Here is a 21512-nt window from a genome sequence, read left to right on the forward strand (position 1 = left end):
CTCAGCTCTGTACTCATGATTATTTATAGTCAATAAAGCTGTAATCTCAGACTCAAGGAAGTCTTCTCAGGGAATTTTTAACCATTCTGTGCTGTAGACTATGTGTATAAGTATACTTTTCTCACCATTGTCATCCCCTTTACCAATGTTGCATCGTGGGTTTGCACCACCAAAGATGGTTGTCCTCGGTTTAAAGAATTAAGAAGCATTTTTTGTAACCAATTTGGCTGGCCAGTTACAACACATTAAAAAACTTTAAAGCAGTTTTTCTCAGTTTTACCTTTTGCGTAGTTACTACAGTTAGACTTTGTAGGGCAGAATAGATCGACATACTTTTCAGAGGCCAACATTTCCATATTAAATATACTTGTTAAAATTGGTCTATTGTAATATAAAACAGACACAGAATTTTAGGTCTTCATTAAATGTAAGCCATAATCATTAAAATGATAAGAAATTAAATAAATTAAGACATTAAATATTTCCCTCTTTGTGTAATGGATCTATATAATGTTTTATTTCCACTTTTTGAATTGAATTACTGACATAAACAAACTTTTCTATGATATTCTAATTTATTGAGATGCACCTGTATGTGCATTTTCAATCTGCGCATTAAAAAAACCGAGGTGAAAACGCCATCATTTCAAAAAGTTTTTCCGCTGAGAATGAGGCGGAGGTTCTGTCAGGGTGCTAGCAGGCTAATTCTTGTCTCATTTTTAGTCTGAGAAACAGAAAGAGAGTGAGGGAGTTGAAACAAACGGAAATGTCACATTTCCACTAGTGTTTCTACAGTGTTTGTCATTGTTTGTGGTTCAGCTGTGGTTCTTTTAATCAAATCATCTTGTTTCTCCCTCTTCTTCTTCACTCATATAATTGTTTCCAACTGGAGGTCCAGCGCCACCTACTGCATAAATTGATACACCAACTCCTAATACTACCCTACAAAGCCTAACTGCAGTAAATCCATTTTTGGTCAAAATTGAGTTAAAACTAAAAATGAACCCCTTGATGTCTGTTTTATCTTGTGACAAAGTTTTAGATTTCAATTTTGCTTTACTTCAGAGAACTAATGATACAAAAAACACAAAATCCAACTCAAAACCAAGCAGTAATTGCACTTACCACAGTCTTTGGATATTCATACTAATTTAAATGTAAAAATAATAGAAATTATAAGTTTATTTGAAAGGGAAATTATTATCTAAATGTTGATGAAGTAAAAAAGTGAGATAAAATTATATTAGGACTAAAATTTAACATTACTTTATAATATTAAGTCTAAAATACAGAAAATCTTTAAATAGAGTTGTTAAACACTTAAATACATTTATAACAGAATCAATTAGAAAATGTTAATTCAATGAAAACTAAATATAAAAGCTGAAAGAAGACAACAACATTGTAGTTACTGCACTCTGTTTATCATTACTGTTAGAACCGTTTACAGCAAAACCAGAGTCCAGTAACTACATTTTTGGGGTCAAAGGTAAAAAAAATCATCATGAAATCATCATTTTTGAGCATAAAAATTACATCAATACATGTAGAAATAAGTGTCATATCACTTATATAACATCATATCATATCACAGCTACACATAACCAATTTTGCTGACCAGTTAAAACACGTTAAAAAACTTTAAAGCAGTTTTTCTCAGTGTAACCTTTTGCGTAGTTACTGCAGTTAGACTTTGTAGGACAGAATATTGTAGATCAAAACGTTGTCAGCAATAAACTTGTGGCTTTGAGTCAGTGTGCAGGCTCTCTCTCTCTTTTTTTTTCCAACTCCTACTATTCAGTAGTGGATGGAAACAAGCATTAGTTTGCATTTCTTGTACCGTTTTTTAAACATTCAGTTCAAATGTATAATGCATTTGGATGGAAACCTGGCTAGTGTAAGCAGGTTGGCAACGTTCTTGCTCAAAGCACCGCTGTGCTTAAGTACAATCTCACCGGGGCCACTAGCCTTGCTGTAGACTGCACACAAATCAGCCGATTAGTGCAGAGACAGGACCTTCAGCTCACTTATCCTTAGTAAGTCATAAGCTTTGCATTAGGAGGGGGACAAGATGCATCGATATGGCCGACTAAAGGGCCTGCTCACAGACACGGGATCAATATACACAACCAGAGCGGCTCACTCTAGGGGACTGGTGCTATTTACAGTGGAAGGGATTGTGGGAAAAAGAAGCCTTCAGTCCAAGCCGGGAGCAAGTCAATGTGATCATGTATGTGTGTGTGTGTCTGTACATGAATGTGTGTCATAGATGTTTGTATGTGAAAGTGGTCTGAATTGAATTAGCTGCCTTTTACCCTTTGACCGACTGAAAATAGCCAAGGCCCCTGGCTGCCACTGTATAATTTATTATCTGCAATTACACCCAAGCCATTTACACATTCAATCTGTCATCTCTCGCTCCTCTCAGTCCTTTTGTCCAGGGAATTGTGAATACAAGCATTCAGGCAACCAAGCACACCAGCTATTACTGTTAACAAAGAGATGGTCACAAATGACAAATTGTTTTCAAACAAAAGTAGCTCTTTGATAGGGCTGGGCGATATGCACCAAAAGTCATATCCGGGTATATTTAGGTTGAATATCGATATATGATATATATTCTGATATTGTTATCACAAATTGAGGGCAAATGTTCAGTCAAAGTCAAGTATGACATGTCACAAGTAATTTTATTGAAACCGTTTATTTAAGTGAACATAAATACTGTATAACAACAGGAGCACCTTCTTTTTTTAATCACTCACAAATCGAGCTTTAAAAAAATTCTACATTAATATTATTTTCTTGTTTCATAGTTTACTTTTTTTAATCAACACCAGTCCTAATCATAAACATCAAATAATATATTCATTTCAATATCTGAATTTGGTAACACTTTCTATGAAGACTACATCTATAGTGCATAATGAGCGCATTCATAGTGAATTATAATGCTCATTATAATCAATCATAATGCATTATGACTGCATTCATAAACACATATAAAGCTTCATGATGCACTATATCAACAGTTATAAATATAGCTTATAATGACTTATAAATCCAAGTGTCTTATGAGTGCTCTTGACTGGTTATAAACTACAGGCTGACTGATGAGGCTTATAATACATTACAACTACTCATACCCCTCTATACACACACCTCAACAATCAATTGTTATAAGGACTCATAGGATGCCATAAGTATAAATAAATGATCAATGTATGCTTTAAGTAAAGTGAGGTTCATATAGACGCATCTATAATGCAGTATAGCTAATCATGATGTTTCATTGTTGGCGTTAAGTAAAGTGTAACACATTTTCATGCATTTAAAAGAAGCTATGCTGCATCATAAGTAATTTCGTCAGATACCAAATATAGAGAATTACACTAAGATTAGGAATGTAACGGTAAAGCTCAGTTTCAACCTGTAGGGGGCAATCCACGTGCATATTTTGTCCACAAAATGTATATTTTTAAGATTCACAGATTTGGAGCTCAATCAATCACCAACACTACTTAATACGTAGATATAAGGGTTTACATATGAAAACTTTGGCTTTGGGATTTAATTAACATCTGTGAATCTAAAAAATATACATTTTGTGGACAAAATATGCACGTGGATTGCCCCCTACAGGTTGAAACTGAGCTTTACCGTTACATTCCTAATCTTAGTGTAATTCTCTATATTTGGTATCTGACTAAATTACTTATGATGCAGCATAGCTTCTTTTAAATGCATGAAAATGTGTTACACTTTACTTAACGCCAACAATGAAACATCATGATTAGCTATACTGCATTATAGATGCGTCTATATGAACCTCACTTTACTTAAAGCATACATTGATCATTTATTTATACTTATGGCATCCTATGAGTCCTTATAACAATTGATTGTTGAGGTGTGTGTATAGAGGGGTATGAGTAGTTGTAATTTATTATAAGCCTCACCAGTCAGCCTGTAGTTTATAACCAGTCAAGAGCACTCATAAGACACTTGGATTTATAAGTCATTATAAGCTATATTTATTATTTATTTATTATATTTAACTGTTGATATAGTGCATCATGAAGCTTTATATGTGTTTATGAGTGCAGTCATAATGCATTATGATTGATTATAATGAGCATTATAATTCACTATGAATGCGCTCATAATGCACTATAGATATAGTCTTCATAGAAAGTGTTACCCTGAATTTTAATCCTGTAAGTTATTTTTATGTCAATTTGCACAAATTTGAACTATATCGACATATGCGATATGGTCCAATTCCATATCACATTTTTGATTGATTTGATAATTTGATTGAGAATTTATTTGAACACAAAATGAAAGATGAACAATTAAAAACAAACGAACAACAATGAATACAAGACAACAACACAAAATGAAACAACAACAAAACAACATTTATTTTTGTTCAAAAGGAGTGGGAAGAAGCCAAAGCTTATTAAATCCCACCCCTTCTCCCTATGTTAATTTACTATATTCAGTCATATAACAGCAATAATATTTATATATATGTATGTAAAAAACACATAGTAATGTCGTATATAAACTTGCTATTACCATTATTACCATACATAACTTGTTATTAACTTACAAACACATAAGTACACATACCCCCATGTAGTCACAATGAGACAACAATGAACAAACAACCAAAACAACAACACAAAAAAAAGAATAATTATGTATTGATATATCTTTTATATCGATATATCACCCAGCCCTACTCTTTGATGAGATGATATTACATATAATAATATGACATATTAAAAATATTTTTCTTGTGTGTTTCCAGATGGACCTGAAGCTGCTCTTGATATCCACATTGCTAGGAGTCTTTTGTTGCAGTAATGCTCAGAAAGGTAAGATTGGCCTTTATGCTGTATGGCTGTAACATCATTATTCTGTCACATGATGTCATTTTTGTTGATGTCAGCATGCATAGTAAGCATACAACTCATAATAGTGACTACCTCCCCAGAGATGGAGGCCTGCTACTTTATATTAATGATGTCATTGAGCAGAGATCCACCTACGGAGCATTGAGGATCATGGAAAAGACAAAATATTCCGCCTCTGTCTCCAATTACCAGCGAGCCACGCAGTGTTCCAGATGAACTGATGTGTAAACACGGGGGGCTTAGCAGGCTGCTTACTTTGCAGGCCCTGTGCTGTGCCCCTGCTCCCTCTGACTCTGCCTCCTCTTCCCTTCTCTCTTTGTTTTCCATCCAGAGGGGAACGAGTGCATCAATGCCAACGCCAAATACTGCGGAGAGTGCATCCAGGCCGGAGCCAAATGTGGCTGGTGTAAAGACCCGGTATGTGAATCGAAGCTGTCAGCTATATTCGCTGCTGAGAAGTGCAGTTCGATGGCATTATGATGCCATTAGGCATATAGGGAGAAAGATGTGTAGTCTTGGGGCGGGCTTAATATAGGGCTGCAGCCAATGATCGTTTGTGATTCATTAAAAAAAGTAATCGATTGTACAGGCCTGGACAGTTTCCAACAACTACAGAAAAACCATGATTTAGACCAGCGGTTCCCAAACTTTTTTTTTTTTTTTTTATTCACTTTTTATTGAGGAATTTTTTAAACATTTTATACAGAACAAAGAACAAGAACAGTTGGGGTGGAGGGTACCAATATCACACAGCGTCATCATTTTCTCCTTCTTTGCAGCAGTCGTTGTTAGTTAAATGACAGTTTTATATAAAATCAGAACTTGTAGGCTTAACATATTCTGTCCATTTTGACCAGGTTTTGTAAAATGAGTCTATTTGTAACTTTAGATGAAAAGTCACTTTTTCCATTGTGTAGATGTCTCGTATGATGTTGATCCAGTCCTCATTTGATGGTTGCTCAGGTTTGAGCCATCTCCTGGTAATGGCCTTTTTACTTGCTGCTAAAAGAATATAAAGCAATTTCTTGTCTGCATTGCTGAAGCCGTCTAGTAATATGTTACCGAGATACACAGTTTCAAATAAAAAGGGGAAAACAATTGAGAATACATTTTGCAAATGATGATGAATTTCAACCAAATACCTTTGAATAATTTTACAGTTCCAGAAAACATGGAAATGATTAGCTCCTTCAATACCAGATACCAGCAGGGTTCCCAAACTTTTATAGCCACGAACCCCTTTCTATGTCCCAACCGGGTTGACACACCCCCAATCCCCCACACCTTCAAAAAAGAACAAAATGCAAAAGGCTTTTTATAGCCATATTAAAGGCGGCATGTTTAATCATGCTCAAATTACCAGAACACACATATAATAAAATAATCACCATCACAACAATACGGTCTCGCATTTGAATTAATCTGAAACACTGTAACACAGTTTCAATATAATGCAACAAAGTTATGCGTAAGCTTACACTTTTAAGAGCAAAGAGGATGATGACAGGCTCAGGATCAGAGGCAGAAAGCAGATAAGTTGGGAAAATGTTATAATATTTTGAGCCGCATAGAACAAAAATTGCAGTGTTTGCAATTGCAAGTTTAAATGAGCGTGGAGCTAAATCAACCTGTCATCATAACACAGGTTGGAAAAATGGAAGAAGATAACTTCTACGCTTCATTTTATGAGAAAGTGCATTTTGAATAGCCTGCATTTATTTATTAATTAATATTACAGTTTTTGATTTTACATTTTACAAAGGAAATGTTTATTTACACGTCTTTATTGTATGGGGGGAAATGGGAGAAGGAAGTAAATACAACCTTGACAGAAGAAAATTGCATGGTAGGATAAAATAATCTAGTTGTAGTCTTGTAAACAGTGACCCTGAAAGATTCACAGCCTGTCTAAAATCTCAATGTGAGACTAGACTGGGACTAAAAACTAAACTCTTGTCTTTAGATGTGAGCAGGTGTGAGCTGATAGTTTTCCAGGAGTCTTTTCCAAATCTTTTCAAAGTCTTCTGATGTATAGGTAGGATTAGATGTGTGTATATATATATATATATATATGTATTACAAAAAAAATTCAAAATGCCCCTTGTACCAAATAGTAGAGAATAAATAATAAAAAATAATTATTAGTCCTCACATTTGAGAAGTTGAAACCAAACAAGTATTTTTTCCAAAAAAAACCCAACTAAATAAATTATTAATTGTTTAACAGAATCTATTTTGATTAATCATTTCAGTACTAGACTAAGGTTACTGTCATTTTTTGTGGTATACTTTAAAAAAATAATGCTCAAAAGTAGGGGAGGCCAAATTATTCCTTTTTTCTTTTTGCCAAATTCCCATGTCTTGACCACAATGCCCTCAGTTTGTAATGTAAGCTTTCTGTCTTAAATGTGTTGTCTCCGACCTCAGCAAAGACATGTCTGAGAAAGTCACTGATGAAAGATATTATGCAAGAGCTTTCACAGACTGAATGAGCAAACTGATTTTCACATGTAAAATTGATGGATTATGTCTTTAATTCCCCTGTTCTGCTGCTTGTAGGAATTCCTGAAACAGGGCGAGACGGTGTCGACCCGTTGTGACGAGGTGCAGTCTCTGATAAAAAGGGGCTGTGATGAAGATATGATCGAGAACCCACGCGGGGAACAGAAGACCCTCAGGAACAAAGCGGTGACCAATCGCAGAAAGGGAGCAGAGAAACTGAAGCCAGAGGAAATCACTCAGATCCAGCCCCAGAAACTCAGCCTCACACTGCGATCTGGTGACAACACATTTTATTCAATGAAGCTTTTTCTGAAGCTGTTGGGCTTTTGGATTTGATTAGATATTTACAGCTGTGACATAGTTTTTAAAATATGTTAACTTGATGCAGGTGAGCCCCAGTCTTTTGACTTGAAGTTCAAACGGGCCGAGGATTATCCCATAGACCTGTACTACTTGATGGACCTGTCCTACTCCATGAAGGACGATCTGGAGAACGTCAAGAACTTGGGAACCAGTCTGATGCTGGAGATGTCAAAGATCACCTCTGACTTCAGGATAGGTGAGGATTTTTATTCTAGAGTTCGTTGAGATAGGATTCGACAGCTTGTTTGTTATGGTAGCAAGGAAAAGCTTTCACTGTCGCGTTTTTTTGGTTTTGGTTCTTACAGGAATCACTGCAAAAATTGACTCTTAGAATAATTTTGGTAATGTCGTGAGTTTTAAACGTTGTGACATGAAACACAGATACTGTGTGAGATGACAGGGACAGGTTCAAACCAACAGGAGGTTAGTTATTATAGTTTTTAGCACTCATCAACATGAGCTGTGTTTCCTTTAGGGAAGAGTGGCCACCGGGAAAGTCTCAGGCCACACCCTCTCAAATGTCCACTCACTCTGTGTGTCTCCATTATAAAAAGGCCCCCAGAGGGATTTAGAGACTCCTGAGATTCTTTATGTATGGTTTTTGATTGTCGTGTAATTGTTTAGTGACAGTTTCGACTGTGATCACATAAACACGGGAGACTCAACTGTGGCCGCCATCGCTAACTGTGCACAACGTCAGCAGCTGATCATAAAGAAAGCAGAATGGCTAATTATGCACAGCGTCTCGGCTGAGCGTAAACATAGTGATCGTGAATTAACAGGCATCACTAACTGTGCACAGAGTGTCCGGTGCTTGTTGTGAACAAACAGAGATCGCTAAGTGAACACCTCCTTCAGCAGCAGCACATACACACTGTACTGCTACAGAGCTAACTGTTAGTCTATTAGCAATTTTAGCAAATGAACATCCCATCTGGCTCTGCAGCTGGGAGAGACTGCTGTAGGAGGACTGTGCAGCGTCGACTAGTTCTTACTTTTCTTACCGAGCCACTGGCCCCCGTGGCTTGTTAAGAAAAGTAAGAAGGAGTCTCCACTAACACCAGAAAAGTCGCTGGATTTGTCGCCAGTTGCTTTCTTGGAAAATAGTCTAAGGGTGTCTGAAAAGTTGCTAAATATAGCAACAAAGTCGCTAAGATGGCAATGCTGCTTCACCGGCTTTTACAAATGGCGTGTGTTGTTGTGGCGTCGAGTACTTCGTCACATCCTGCTTAGTGATCTATCCAATCAGCAACCAGGCTTTTTTCAGTTGAGAAAATGGGCCCGACAAAAGCCCAATCCAGATTGCTCGTATTCAAATTAGGGGTGTTTCAGCGAATCAGACCCCCCTCATTCTGGGTATTGGGCTGTAGAGGAAACAGCCCTATTGTCTTTATGCAGCAGCTGCTGCGACAGTTCATAGAGTTAAGGTACTTTAAAACCCAACTGCTGCAATAAGTGTCATCTTTTCTACAGTCATTGCTATGGATGCAGGCCAATAAATTCTGATAAAGAAATTACAGGCAGTAAGTATTGGCAGATAACGGGAAAATCATATAATTTATTATTATGATAATGAAATTACAGCCAATGAATTATGAGCCGGTAATATCAAGCCAAATCCATGTCATGCATCCCTACTCATGATACACAGATTTTTAGAACCAGCGTGGATATTAATATATCTGTCCAACAAAAACCTGCATAAATCTGCTTATAAGTCATAGGTGCGCCATCACAGTAGCCCGTACATCCATGACTAATTTGAAACAGTAATAGGTATTCCATACTTATAATGGTGCCGTGGGCTAAAATAAACTCTTGTTGAGTGAAATTGTAGCCTGCAGTCAGCACGGCTGTCTACTCAGATACTTGCTTGTTTACATCTTCCAAAACTCCCAGAAGTTAAAGAAGGAACATCCACCAAATATAAGTAAAACAAAGAATAGTGGGGAATTAATAATACATAAATATTTTTTTTACATTCTAGTGTTAGGGCAGTGTGCAGCTGTCTCAATTATGTCTGAAGAGTTCCACAAGATCAGACACCGAGTTGCATGACTGTCTTGTATTTTCAGGTGTCCTGTTGTGGACATTTAGTGCCACCCAAGTTTGAATGACCTTTTTTGACCTGCACAAACAAACAAAGTGTTCATTGACCTCATTAGACTACAGCAGTGGTTCTCAAATGGGGGTACGTGAGATTTTAAAATATACATTTAAAAAATAGTATCCATGCAAAAATCCTTTAAAAATAATTATTTAATAAATATTTTTGGAAAATATAAGTATAAGTTCATAAAATGAATTTTATATTCAGTAGGCTATTCAATTTAATTCTCCTAAAAACCCAGAGTGTCCCCCAGGATGATTGGACCCAACCTGTCATATGCCACCTGGCATCACTTGTCAATCACTTGAAAACTGTTACATTAGTTTGAATCACTACATTTTAGTGATGAGAAATATTTGCAATAAATTAAGTCATGGATTATTAACATTTAAAATGTTTGAATTTATGTGTTTATCAGTTCCAATAATTAATACATTTTCAGTTCCAATAATAATAAATTAATAAATCAGACACTGATGGCACAGTGTTCTGTTTTTAAGTCTTTTTTTATTCAACCAAAAATGCTTTGCCCTGGTTAGGGGGTACTTGGCTGAAAAAATATTTCAAAGGGGGTACATCACTGAAAAAAGGTTGAGAACCACTGGACCAGAGCATCCAGTCTCAAACTAAGCATCTTGTTAAGAAATCATTTGACTGTTTACTCAACTTGTTCAAATTGAAATTCCAAATCCATCTTTCAAAGGTTTTGGTTCCTTTGTGGAAAAAACGGTCATGCCATACATTAGCACCACCCCGGCCAAGCTGCTGAACCCGTGCACAGGCGACCAGAACTGCACCAGCCCGTTCAGCTACAAGAACGTCCTGAAGCTGACCAGCGAAGGCAAGAAGTTCAACACCCTGGTGGGCCAGCAGCACATCTCTGGAAACCTGGACTCTCCTGAGGGGGGATTTGATGCCATCATGCAAGTGGCTGTGTGTGGGGTAAGAAAAAAACAAGACAAAAATCTGTTTCCCTTCAGAAATCCAGTGGGAAATAATCATTCTCAGGTTCTCAATTCAAGGTAATTTTCCCACATGCTCGGAGGGATACAGAGCCAATAAATGCGTTTATGTGGTGATGTGTGAAGAGGTATTTTATGAGCCCTTGGTGTTTACAAGGAGATTTTTGGATGCAGTGATAATCGGAAGTACATGTGAACTTGAAATTGGTTCTCAATGCTGATTAAACACAGCTTATGTTGTTTTCTAACAGTAAAAAAATGCCTCAAATGGTTCCCCCAGTATCCACTCATAGAGTTGGTTCATATAAATACTGAGGAGTCTTTATTGATGACTCAGTTGCTGCTGATCAATGTCTTAGAATGATTGATAGTGTTTATGAGCTTCTTTGAGCATCATTGCTAACTGTAAGATGTCCACTTACCATTGTGAATTATACTCTGGGGTAGGTTGGCCTGCTCTGGCCACTCCAAGGGTTAGTCATTGGTATACTTTACTTTATAAGGCAATATTGGGACTGCTGCCTTCATACATTTGCACCTTAATTACTGTGAGAAATGCTGGATCTTATTCTCTTCGTTCACAAGGTCAGTTGTTGCTTTCTGTCCCTTGTGTTTGCTGCCTCTTGGCCAGGGCTCCCTTGAAAAAGAGGTTCTTAATCTCAATGGGATATTACATGGTTAAATAAAGGTTAAATACATTTTAAAAAATGTCACATTATTAACTTTTATAAAGAGGATTTATCTGTTGACAGATAATAAAGACTTGTAGTTTGACTGTTTCTTTCATTTCTCAGCATCATATTGGTTGGAGGAATGTGACTCGTCTGCTGGTCTTCTCCACCGATGCTGGCTTCCACTTTGCTGGCGATGGCAAACTGGGTGGCATCGTTCTGCCCAATGATGGAAAATGTCACCTGGAGAACGACGTGTATACCATGAGCCACTACTATGTAAGCAGCTTAGTGTTATTACATGTGGGCATACACTGCTGCTCCTGTTAACTGTGTTGTAAATTCTCCTCCATCCTGTTTTAAAGGACTATCCCTCCATCGCTCACCTGGTTCAGAAGCTGAGCGATAACAACATTCAGACCATCTTTGCAGTCACAGAGGAGTTCCAGCCTGTTTACCAAGTGAGTTCTCTTTCTTATTCTTTAATTCTCTATCTGGCACTTTCACCTTGATCCCTTTCTTTTTTCTCTAATTCCTTGTGTGTGCGTGTGTGAGATTAGAAGGTGCCAAGAGTGTAAAAATATCCACCCGTGCTGATACCTCCGCTGCAAATTATGGTAGCATCGCCATAAAAGCTCTAATTATTTCCTCGTGCCTTGCTGTTACTGTTCAGGCCAGTTCAACCCAGTTCCATCTGAGTTTGATAAAAGCTCTCAGTATGGAAGCCCTGAGAGGCAAGTGAGAAAAAAAAGGATTCTGGTGAAAAAAATAAATGTTGCCAGGATATTAACTTGTGTTAGCAAAACAAGTTCCTGCCAGGTCAGCCATTGTTAGTAATGTCAGCATTACATTGTATTTTGCGCATACCTAAGCATACTGATTCAGTATGTCCACTAGGCATGTCACAATTTTAATTCTGATATCTATTGAAATGCACATGAGTTGATGGTGTAACAATGGCATAACCTAGTCTGGGTGTACCCATGCTGCCTTGCACGCTCAATTTCGTTTCGAACTGCAAGGCAGCATGGTGTTCATGGCTGATTCTTAGCCCTGCTTTTGGTATCCAATCACACAACAGGGAGGGACGGCAAGACGATGATGCGTACTATTGGACAGACAGAAGCTTGTAGTTTGTAGACGCCAAGCTCTCTTTGGATCTAGCTGTAGACAGTGTTCTAAATAGTTTAGAGCCAAAGTTTATTTTAAAAGAAGAACGTTTGGCTTTACACTCCTGTTTCACCACCAAAAAGGATGTTTTAGCCTTGCTTCCGACAGGGTTTGGCAAAAGCCTAATCTACCAACTAGCCCCGCTACCGCTCACTGCAGTAACGCTGGTGATCTCGCTACGAGTCGGGGGACAGCGGAGCCGCCGAGAGACCCCCAGCAGCTCGTCTATTGCCTACAAAATCAGTGGATGTGGTTGGCGGAATGACATGAGGGGGAAATAAGGCATAGAAATAAATAATCTTGCAGAAAGCGATAACTGGAGAAGCAAAGCAGCAGCAACTCCCTCCAACACTCTCTCACACACACCAACAAAGCCAGTAGACTGTGAGCTGAAACTACAGAGCAGCCATAACCAGAACATGCTGCAAAAAAATCTGCAAAAGCAGAATTGAGCATTTTAGTCCCAAAGTAGAGATGGGCTAGTCTGGCTATGTAAACATCAATTGTCTTCTTCCTCGATGCTTCCTCAAATTTCTGTCGCTCTACATACGTCATCTGGTATAACTGATATGATTGGCTAAGAGCTACGTACAGACACTTATGATAGACATTCATAGCGCCCAATAAATGGCTCTGGAGGATCGTAAACCACGCCTCCTTTACGGAAAAATGAATAGGTGGTCTCCAGACTATATCTTATTTGTGATATAGTCTGGTGTTAGCCAGGCTAGGCATAACCATCAATGCTGGGAAAAAGAAATGTAATCGATTGTTTGGTAATTTACAAAAAAATAGTTATGAAATAACCACATGGTTAACCCTTTTTTGTATACTTTATACATAATATAAGCAAAACTGTCTGTGGTTTGTTCTGGCTTGGCTAGCTTGTGCTAGGATTAGAATGTAAAGTATTGTCCAAATGACATAATTATTAATTTATCGCAGTTTTGCGACAGAAACGTTTGAGAAAAGATACACTTTTCAATAACATTTTGACACTATACAGTATAAGCCCTAAGGGCCAATAAACGCCAACACCACAGCAACTACACTACCTACTGTTGATGTGCAGAGCAGCCATCTTGGACTTTTGACTTCATCAGGGAACTGGGAATTCATAAATTCTGACTTCCCTGTTCAAATTGAACACGCTATTGCAACATGGGGTAGTGGTGCACTTCAGCCTCTTGTGGCCAGAATGAGTATTTCAACAACAAACATTTAGAAAAGTGATCTTGAAACTGCCAAAATATGTTTCCTAGTTTCACAGATTAAAACAATCAGGAATTTATAAAGAGCATCCTGGTGAAAGCTTTTTCACTTGTTTTTAAGTTATTAATACAGGAGAGAAAATGATTTAGATCAAACTTAAAAATGGACCACCAGAATGTTTTTCTTATTTGCGTCTCTGGGCTTCCTTACAGCAGCCTCAGTAAGCTTTTACCAAAAGCATTTTCATCATTTCAAGATGAAATTTAATGTTCTCTCCATCTAAATCTGGAATTAAATGGTTATAGCATTTAATTAAGGCTGTGATAAAATACACTTGTTTATTGCAGCTGGAACAACAGTGTAAAGTTCATGGAAAAGTATTGTTGATTCTGTGTTGTTGCTAATGCAGATTCCAGATACCAAAAGCTTAACAGAGCTTTGATAAAGCTTTATTCTAACCTTCTCTTTTGTCCTCAGGAGCTGAAAAATCTGATACCAAAGTCTGCAGTGGGCACTCTGTCTGCCAACTCAAGCAACGTAATCAACCTTATTATAGACGCTTACAACGTAAGTACACTGTGGAGATAGTTGACTTTAAGTGCCCTTGTAAAAACTTTGATTTACTGATCATTTTCTCACATGACCCTCATTAAAGCATTCATCATTGTGACTGAGTTGGAACAGTTAAAGTTTTTTCCAAACACATATTCTCGTTTAATACTGGGCTAATCCTTTGTGTATCATACACTGTCAAAACAAAGCTACCAGATGACATTCCAACGTTGTTATCTCTGGGTTTTTGGCAGTCTCTCTCCTCTGAGGTTATTCTGGAGAACAGCAAGCTTCCAGAGGGAGTGACCATTGCCTACACGTCCCGCTGTAAGAACGGAGTGGTTAGTGAGGGCGAAAGTGGACGGAAGTGCTCCAACATCTCCATCGGAGATCAGGTGAGGAGAAGGAAAATACTATTTTTTGTTGTAGTAGATGATTTAGTCTGTAAGCTGTCAAAACACACAGCAGGTCATTAAGAGGCTGGAAATGTCAAACTAAATTTAGATCAGTAAAAAGACATGTAGGTACGTCACTGACAATAGGGCTGTTTCCACTACCGCCCAATACCCAGAATGAGGCGGGTCTCAGTTGCCGAAACGCCCCTAATTTGAATACGAGCTGTCCAGAGCGGACTTTTTAATCTGTTTGGATAGATCGCTAAGCAGAATGTGACGTAGTGTTGCCAACTTAGCGACTTTGTTTCTATATTAAGCGACTTTTCAGACCCCCTTACCAACTATTTTTCAAGAAAGCGACTGGAGACAAATCCAGCTACTTTTTCTGGTGTTATTGGAGACTTTTGGAGACTCCTTCTTACTCTTAAGCAGCTGCGAGTGCCAGCATCTCGTTAAGAAGAGTACGAACGAGTCGAAGCGGCACAGTCCTCCTGCAGCAGTCTCTCCCAGCTGCAGAGCCGGAGGGGATGTTAACCCCTTAGCATCCAGTCTGCAAATTGCTAATAGGCTAACAGTTAGCTCTGTAGCAGTACAGTGTGTATGTGCTGCTGCTACAGGAGGTGTTCACTTAGCGATCTCTGTTTGTTAACAACAAGCGCCAGACACTCTGTGCACAGTTAGCGATGCCGTTAATTCACGATCACTATGTTTATGATCAGCAGAGACACTGTGCATAGTTAGCTCTTAGTTCTTTATTTTGTTGTTTTTATTGGTCTATTGGTCTATTGGTCATACAATCAATTACAAGTAACACAATACGTTTAAAAAAGTCTGAAATTTGAGGTTGTGAAACCTGCAGACCCCATGTTTTTAACTTGATGTGCTTTTCTTTGCCATTGCTGTAGTCCCTTTAGCTGTAAGCTTCATGTACACCAGTGTGCATTTATGTGAATCACATGCCAAAAAGTCAGATACTGAAAAATCATCCCTTTTGTAATTTGCAAACTACAAGAACTATTCTCAGTCATTGTGGTTTGTGTTCTGCCTGAGTCCTGCACTCACATCTAACAATGTAATATGAAAACTTGTTTATTGATTTGATTTTTGTTTGAGATGTGCAGCAAACTCAGTATTTCGCTCTCTGAGCCAGGCGTTCTCCTGTGTTCCTTCAATCCTAGGTCATGTTCACAATCAGTGTAACATCTAAGGGCTGTCCCAAAAAAGACAAGCCTGAGACCATCAAGATAAAGCCCCTGGGATTCACAGAGGAGGTGGAGATTACCCTCAACTTCATCTGTGAGTGTGACTGCAAAAAGGACGGCATCAAGGACAGTCAACTCTGCCACTTTGGTAACGGCACCTATGAGTGTGGAGCCTGCAAGTGAGTCTGTCAACATTTCCACAATCTTCATTGTACCACACTGTAAAAAAGGTGTGTCTAAAAACAAGATAAAAACACTAAATCTGAAGGAAATGATCTTACTGCATGGACAAATAATTTCACATGACAAGATTTCTTAAATTAAGATTGTTAAATCTAAAAATTAGCATGTTGAACGCTTAAAATAAGTAATTAACACTTCTAAATCTAAAGGTTTTTATCTTGGAAAGAAACAAATAATTTGCAGTGCACTCTGCTCGGGCCAGTTCATCGCTGCTTGCAGCTTTAATTTATCTTGTTTTAAGAGTTAATTTCTTATTTTAAGCATACAACATGCTTATTTCTCGATTTAATAATCTTAATTTAAGAAATCTTGTCAAGTGAAATTATCTGTCTATAGCAAGATGATTTCCCTCAGATTTACTGTTTTTATCTTGTTTTTAGACACACCTTTTTTGCAGTGCATACATGTTCCACAGAAAAAGCTTAAGGCTCACAACCTCTCTGTTGTCTCAGGTGTAATGATGGACGCGTGGGCAGACAGTGTGAATGCAGCAGCAACGATGTGGCCACAGAGGACATGGACCGGACCTGCCGTAAAGACAACGGCACAGACATCTGCAGCAATAACGGAGACTGCGTGTGCGGCACATGCGAGTGCAAGAAGAGAGAAAACCCTGAGGAGAGGTACAGCGGCCAGTACTGCGAGTGCGACAACTTCAACTGTGACCGCTCCGGAAACAAACTGTGTGGAGGTGAGGATGGCAGCTCCACAGACAATAAAGATGTTGTTTGGAAGATCTCATCTTTGTGAAAAGGCTCACTAAAGCTGCCATATTCTTTTTGTTTTCCTGTTTCTTTAGGGCATGGACGCTGTGAGTGCAGAGTGTGTGTCTGTGAACCCATGTGGACCGGAAGTGCCTGTGATTGTTCTCTGGACAACAGCACGTGCATGGCCAGCAACAAGCAGATCTGTAACGGCAGAGGAACCTGTGAATGTGGCTTGTGCAAGTGTTTTGACGCCAAGTTCCAGGGTCCCACCTGTGAGACTTGTCCTACCTGTCCAGGAGTCTGTACTGAACACAAGTAAGTCTGAAATGAAGGTTATTCTAAAATGCTCCTAATGCAACATGAGTAAAAAATTACCCGTGTTCATTTCCCATGTTCTCTAATGCTGCTGTGTGTTTCTGTGCTCTATCTTTTGATATCAACTTATTTTATGATTGAATAGTCCAAGTATTCTTTAAATATCTTGTTTTTGATAACAACAGATTATTATTTTCATTTTGCCTCTCATACTTTTTGACATAAGTTTTTGTATTATTACATAGCTAACTACTTGGCTAAGTAGCTTGCTAAGCTAACTACTTAGCCAAGAAGTTAGCTAAGTAGTTAGCTTAGCAAGCTACTTAGCTAAAAATGGATATGGGTCATTTTTGACCCATGTTGTACATTAGAAGAGTAGTGACACCAAAAATTAATAAAGGAAAGCATAAAATTAGGATGTGTGATGATCAAAAACAGACTAATTGAGGAAAACCTGAAATATGTATGATGATGAAAATGATGAAAATAATTTATTGCAAAGATATAGAACATAAAAACTCATACATATAGGGTCACTTTAGACCCATGTTGTGCATCAAAGGGTTAAATGACATATTTCGATGTGTACTTGCTCTATTGATGTGCTGTGATAGTTGTAGGTGCCACTGGGATTGTTCTTGTGTGTGTTGTGTGTGAGTTTGTTAAGGCGACTAATACAGATTATTCATATTTCAGTGATGCCAGTGTTCTAAAAACAATGCCAAGTTAGTGAGTGTAGTTTGGCCTGCTAGCCATCAGCTGCAGTAGCAACAGCTGTGTCTCTGACACACAGCTCATGGAGGCATAGAGGTACTTTGAAAGTGCCTGATTGCTGCAATTCGCATAAAGATTTCCTCTCCTTCATCTCTGAGTCATAACTGAACAGAGACACGATGATCATATTTTTAGATCTCCCTCCGTTGTGAATAAACAACTTCAAAAAGATTGATAAAAGATGTTCCTTCTAACTGAACAGAACTTGCCTGAGAAACATGACGTTTTTAGGTTTTCTTCAGCATCAAAATAATCCAGCAATAATTGTCTTTACACCATGGTTATTATAGTTAACGAAAACTAACGAAATAATGAAAACTAGAATTGAAAAAACATTTTTGTTAACTGAAATAAAAATAAAAACGAGAGTTTAAAAAAAAAAAATGACAACCAACTGAAACTGTGTTTTGTGGTTACAAAACTAACTAAAATTATAGTGAAAATTTCCTTCGTTTTCATCTTTGTCAACTTTTTCATACGTAAACCTTTTTGGTTGATATGAAACCTATTTCATCTATCTGGTTTTATGACTTAATAAACTTATTGGGGCTGAGATGGATCTGACAAAGGAAATAAAGGCAACATTTATTGTGACCTTATTGAATCTGGCACCCAACAAATACCCCATTACAAAAAAACTAAAACTAACACAAAAACTAAGCATTTTCCAAAAAAATCAAAACTAATTAAAACTAGTAAACTCACTCTAAAAACTCAAACAAATTAACCGAATTTGAAAACAAAAAAATCACAACGAAATTAAAACTAAAACTTTGCTTTACATTCATGATTTTATTGCAAACAGGTACTGCTAATGGCTAATTCAGCATATTTTTATGTTGCTAAATTGCCAAATATAAACAAATAAAGGGTAACAAAAGGGTAGTAGCCCATGGCTCACTAACTGGCAAGAAGCCTATACATTTATTTTGCATTTGTGTTTGATATAAAAACATTAAACGCTATATACACGTGACTATCTGGTCACTATAATTTTCTTATTTGTCGCAAGAAATGAATATGCAAGATTATAATTTTCTTAATCAGTGTCAAGAAGTTCAGGCAAAATGTTGTCAAGGTCAAGGTCACGTTTATTTCTAGAGCACCTTATATACAACCAAGGTTGACCAAAGTGCTTTACATAAATGAATAACAACAAAAAATCCAATCCAATACAAGATACATAGTTGAAGAACAATAAACACAAATAAAAATAAATGACAATTTAATCTAATAATATATCAGATGAGATGTACAATACAACACACAGAAACAACTTTCTTCTCACGCAGGTTCAAAAGCCTGGGAGAAAAAATGAATCTTAAGAGAAGATTTAAAAATGAGACCGATATCTCAAAATGTGTCTCAAAGTGTAAACTCTCAATATTATTTCACACAAGACATCAGTGAGAATGTCATTTCTAACTGCTTATTACTAACAACAACTCCTGTTTCCCTGCAGAGAGTGCGTCCAGTGCCGTGCGTTTGGCACCGGCGAGAAGAAGGAAACATGTGAGAAAGACTGCAGCTACTTCAACATGATTAAAGTGAAGGACAGGGACAAGCTGCCCCAGCCCAACGACGCCTCCTACCCTGTGATGCACTGCAAGGAGAGGGACGCCAACGACTGCTGGTTCTACTACACCTACGCTGTCAACAACAACACAGAGAAAGAGGTCCATGTGGTGGACACGCTGGGTAAGCAGAGAGCTGGGCTAACATGATCCAGGGTGTGGAAGGCTCCTGTTAGAGAGAAAGCTAATTACAGGGGCTGTGGTGGCTGGGCTACAAAAATAGGCCTTTTGTTTATTCACATACAGCCGTGTGATGGTATGTTATTCCCATGGTCTTGTTATTTCTGCACTCTTATTTCAAGCTGCCTAAACACTGCGCTGTTTTTTTTTTCAGACTGCCCTGCCGGTCCTGACATCATCCCCATCGTGGCAGGCGTGGTCGCAGGCATCGTCCTGATTGGCTTAGCCCTGCTGCTCATCTGGAAGCTGCTGATGATCATCCACGACAGAAGGGAGTTCGCCAAGTTCGAGAAGGAGAAGATGAACGCCAAATGGGATACGGTGAGTTTTCAGAAGTGCTTCCGGCCCTGTGAAAGAAGAGCAGGATAAATATTTCAGATTTCTTGGCCCGAAGTTCGGTCGAGTCATTTTAAATGTGGAAAACAGGTGCTGTGCAAAGCCGCTCGCTGTCAGGGATTGAACTTGTTTGTTGTTCTTAGCAGCAAATGAGATTTGCAGACTTGTTGATAATGTCACAGAGTGTCTCGCTCACATTCTCTTCAGTCTCGCAGCTGCAGAAATAGATTGAATGTGTTGCTTTTGAATGGGGTTCAAAATTAAAAGGAAAAAGGTCTGAGACTGTGTGGACTTTTTTGGGAATGTTATGCACTCCGAACATAGCTGGACTTTTTCCGGGGAGTGGCCACCGCTCCTCCCCTCCCTGCTTCCTCCCCACTGCAGCATCATCAGCCAACATCAATATGACAGAAGATGTCAGCACAACTCCATGTGCAGTAAAATGCCTCCCCCTAGTGGTGAGACGCTGTCACATCCACAGAGAGTGGTTGATCATACAGATGTTCCTGATCAGTGGGTCGGGGTGTTACTTTAACCATGGGAAGGGCAACCTATGGCTGCACATCCTTTTAATTTAGAAAAATGACAGACTGTTAGTTTTCTGACAAGATAACAAGGCAAAGCAACCATAAGGAATATCAAAGACACTGCATGAGCTCCGTTATGGTTGCCACCACACCATCCTGATCCGTAGACTTATTTTTAGTAAGTTTAACCCCTAACATTCTACCCCCCTTTTTAAGAGGGTTAGGGGACTTTAGGGGGAGATAGCAGGTCAACAGTTGATGACAACTGGAAGTTGTGTACATCATCTGAAAGCTGGGAACCTCTGATAAATAATAATATCAGAGAGAATGAATGAATTACTTTTTTTATTAATTGAAAGTATATGATGTTGTTTCCATGCTCAGTTAGGTCATTTGAGTTGTTGCAGGAATTTTTAGGTTGATACTACTCTGCCCTACAAAGTCTAACTGCAGTAACTACATTTTTAGGCGAAATTGAGTTATAACTAAAAATGAACTTCTTGATGTGTTTTATCTTGTGATCTTCAGATTTCAATTTTGCTTATTTAGAGAAATAATGATATATTGCAGTAACTACAAAATTCAACTCTAAACCAAAGCAGAAAACCAAAGGTCACTTACCACGGTCTGATATATTTGATATGACACATCCTGTGTTGTGTATATATATATATATATATATATATACATATATATATATATATATATATATATATACATATATATATATATATATATACAACACAGGATGACAAGATCACATTTATGTTGTTTTTTCTTTGCTTCTTTTTGGTT

At 38.0% G+C, this 21512-nt stretch overlaps 1 protein-coding gene across 2 annotated transcripts in view; it reads left to right on the forward strand.

Annotated features, from left to right (window-relative positions):
* Positions 1 to 21512, forward strand: part of itgb1a (integrin, beta 1a) — a 44057-nt gene that overhangs the window by 18266 nt on the left and 4279 nt on the right. For both annotated transcript variants that reach the window (XM_059326863.1, XM_059326862.1), the window contains exons 2-15: positions 4817 to 4883; positions 5254 to 5339; positions 7482 to 7701; positions 7813 to 7983; positions 10601 to 10839; positions 11654 to 11809; positions 11896 to 11991; positions 14390 to 14479; positions 14719 to 14859; positions 16038 to 16240; positions 16757 to 16995; positions 17104 to 17326; positions 19563 to 19798; positions 20009 to 20175. In XM_059326863.1, coding sequence (XP_059182846.1) covers positions 4817 to 4883; positions 5254 to 5339; positions 7482 to 7701; positions 7813 to 7983; positions 10601 to 10839; positions 11654 to 11809; positions 11896 to 11991; positions 14390 to 14479; positions 14719 to 14859; positions 16038 to 16240; positions 16757 to 16995; positions 17104 to 17326; positions 19563 to 19798; positions 20009 to 20175 — 2334 coding nt within the window. The remainder of the gene's footprint in view (positions 1 to 4816; positions 4884 to 5253; positions 5340 to 7481; positions 7702 to 7812; positions 7984 to 10600; positions 10840 to 11653; positions 11810 to 11895; positions 11992 to 14389; positions 14480 to 14718; positions 14860 to 16037; positions 16241 to 16756; positions 16996 to 17103; positions 17327 to 19562; positions 19799 to 20008; positions 20176 to 21512) is intronic.

Source organism: Centropristis striata, chromosome 23 (genome assembly GCF_030273125.1).
Source record: "Centropristis striata isolate RG_2023a ecotype Rhode Island chromosome 23, C.striata_1.0, whole genome shotgun sequence".
Lineage (NCBI taxonomy): Eukaryota > Metazoa > Chordata > Actinopteri > Perciformes > Serranidae > Centropristis > Centropristis striata.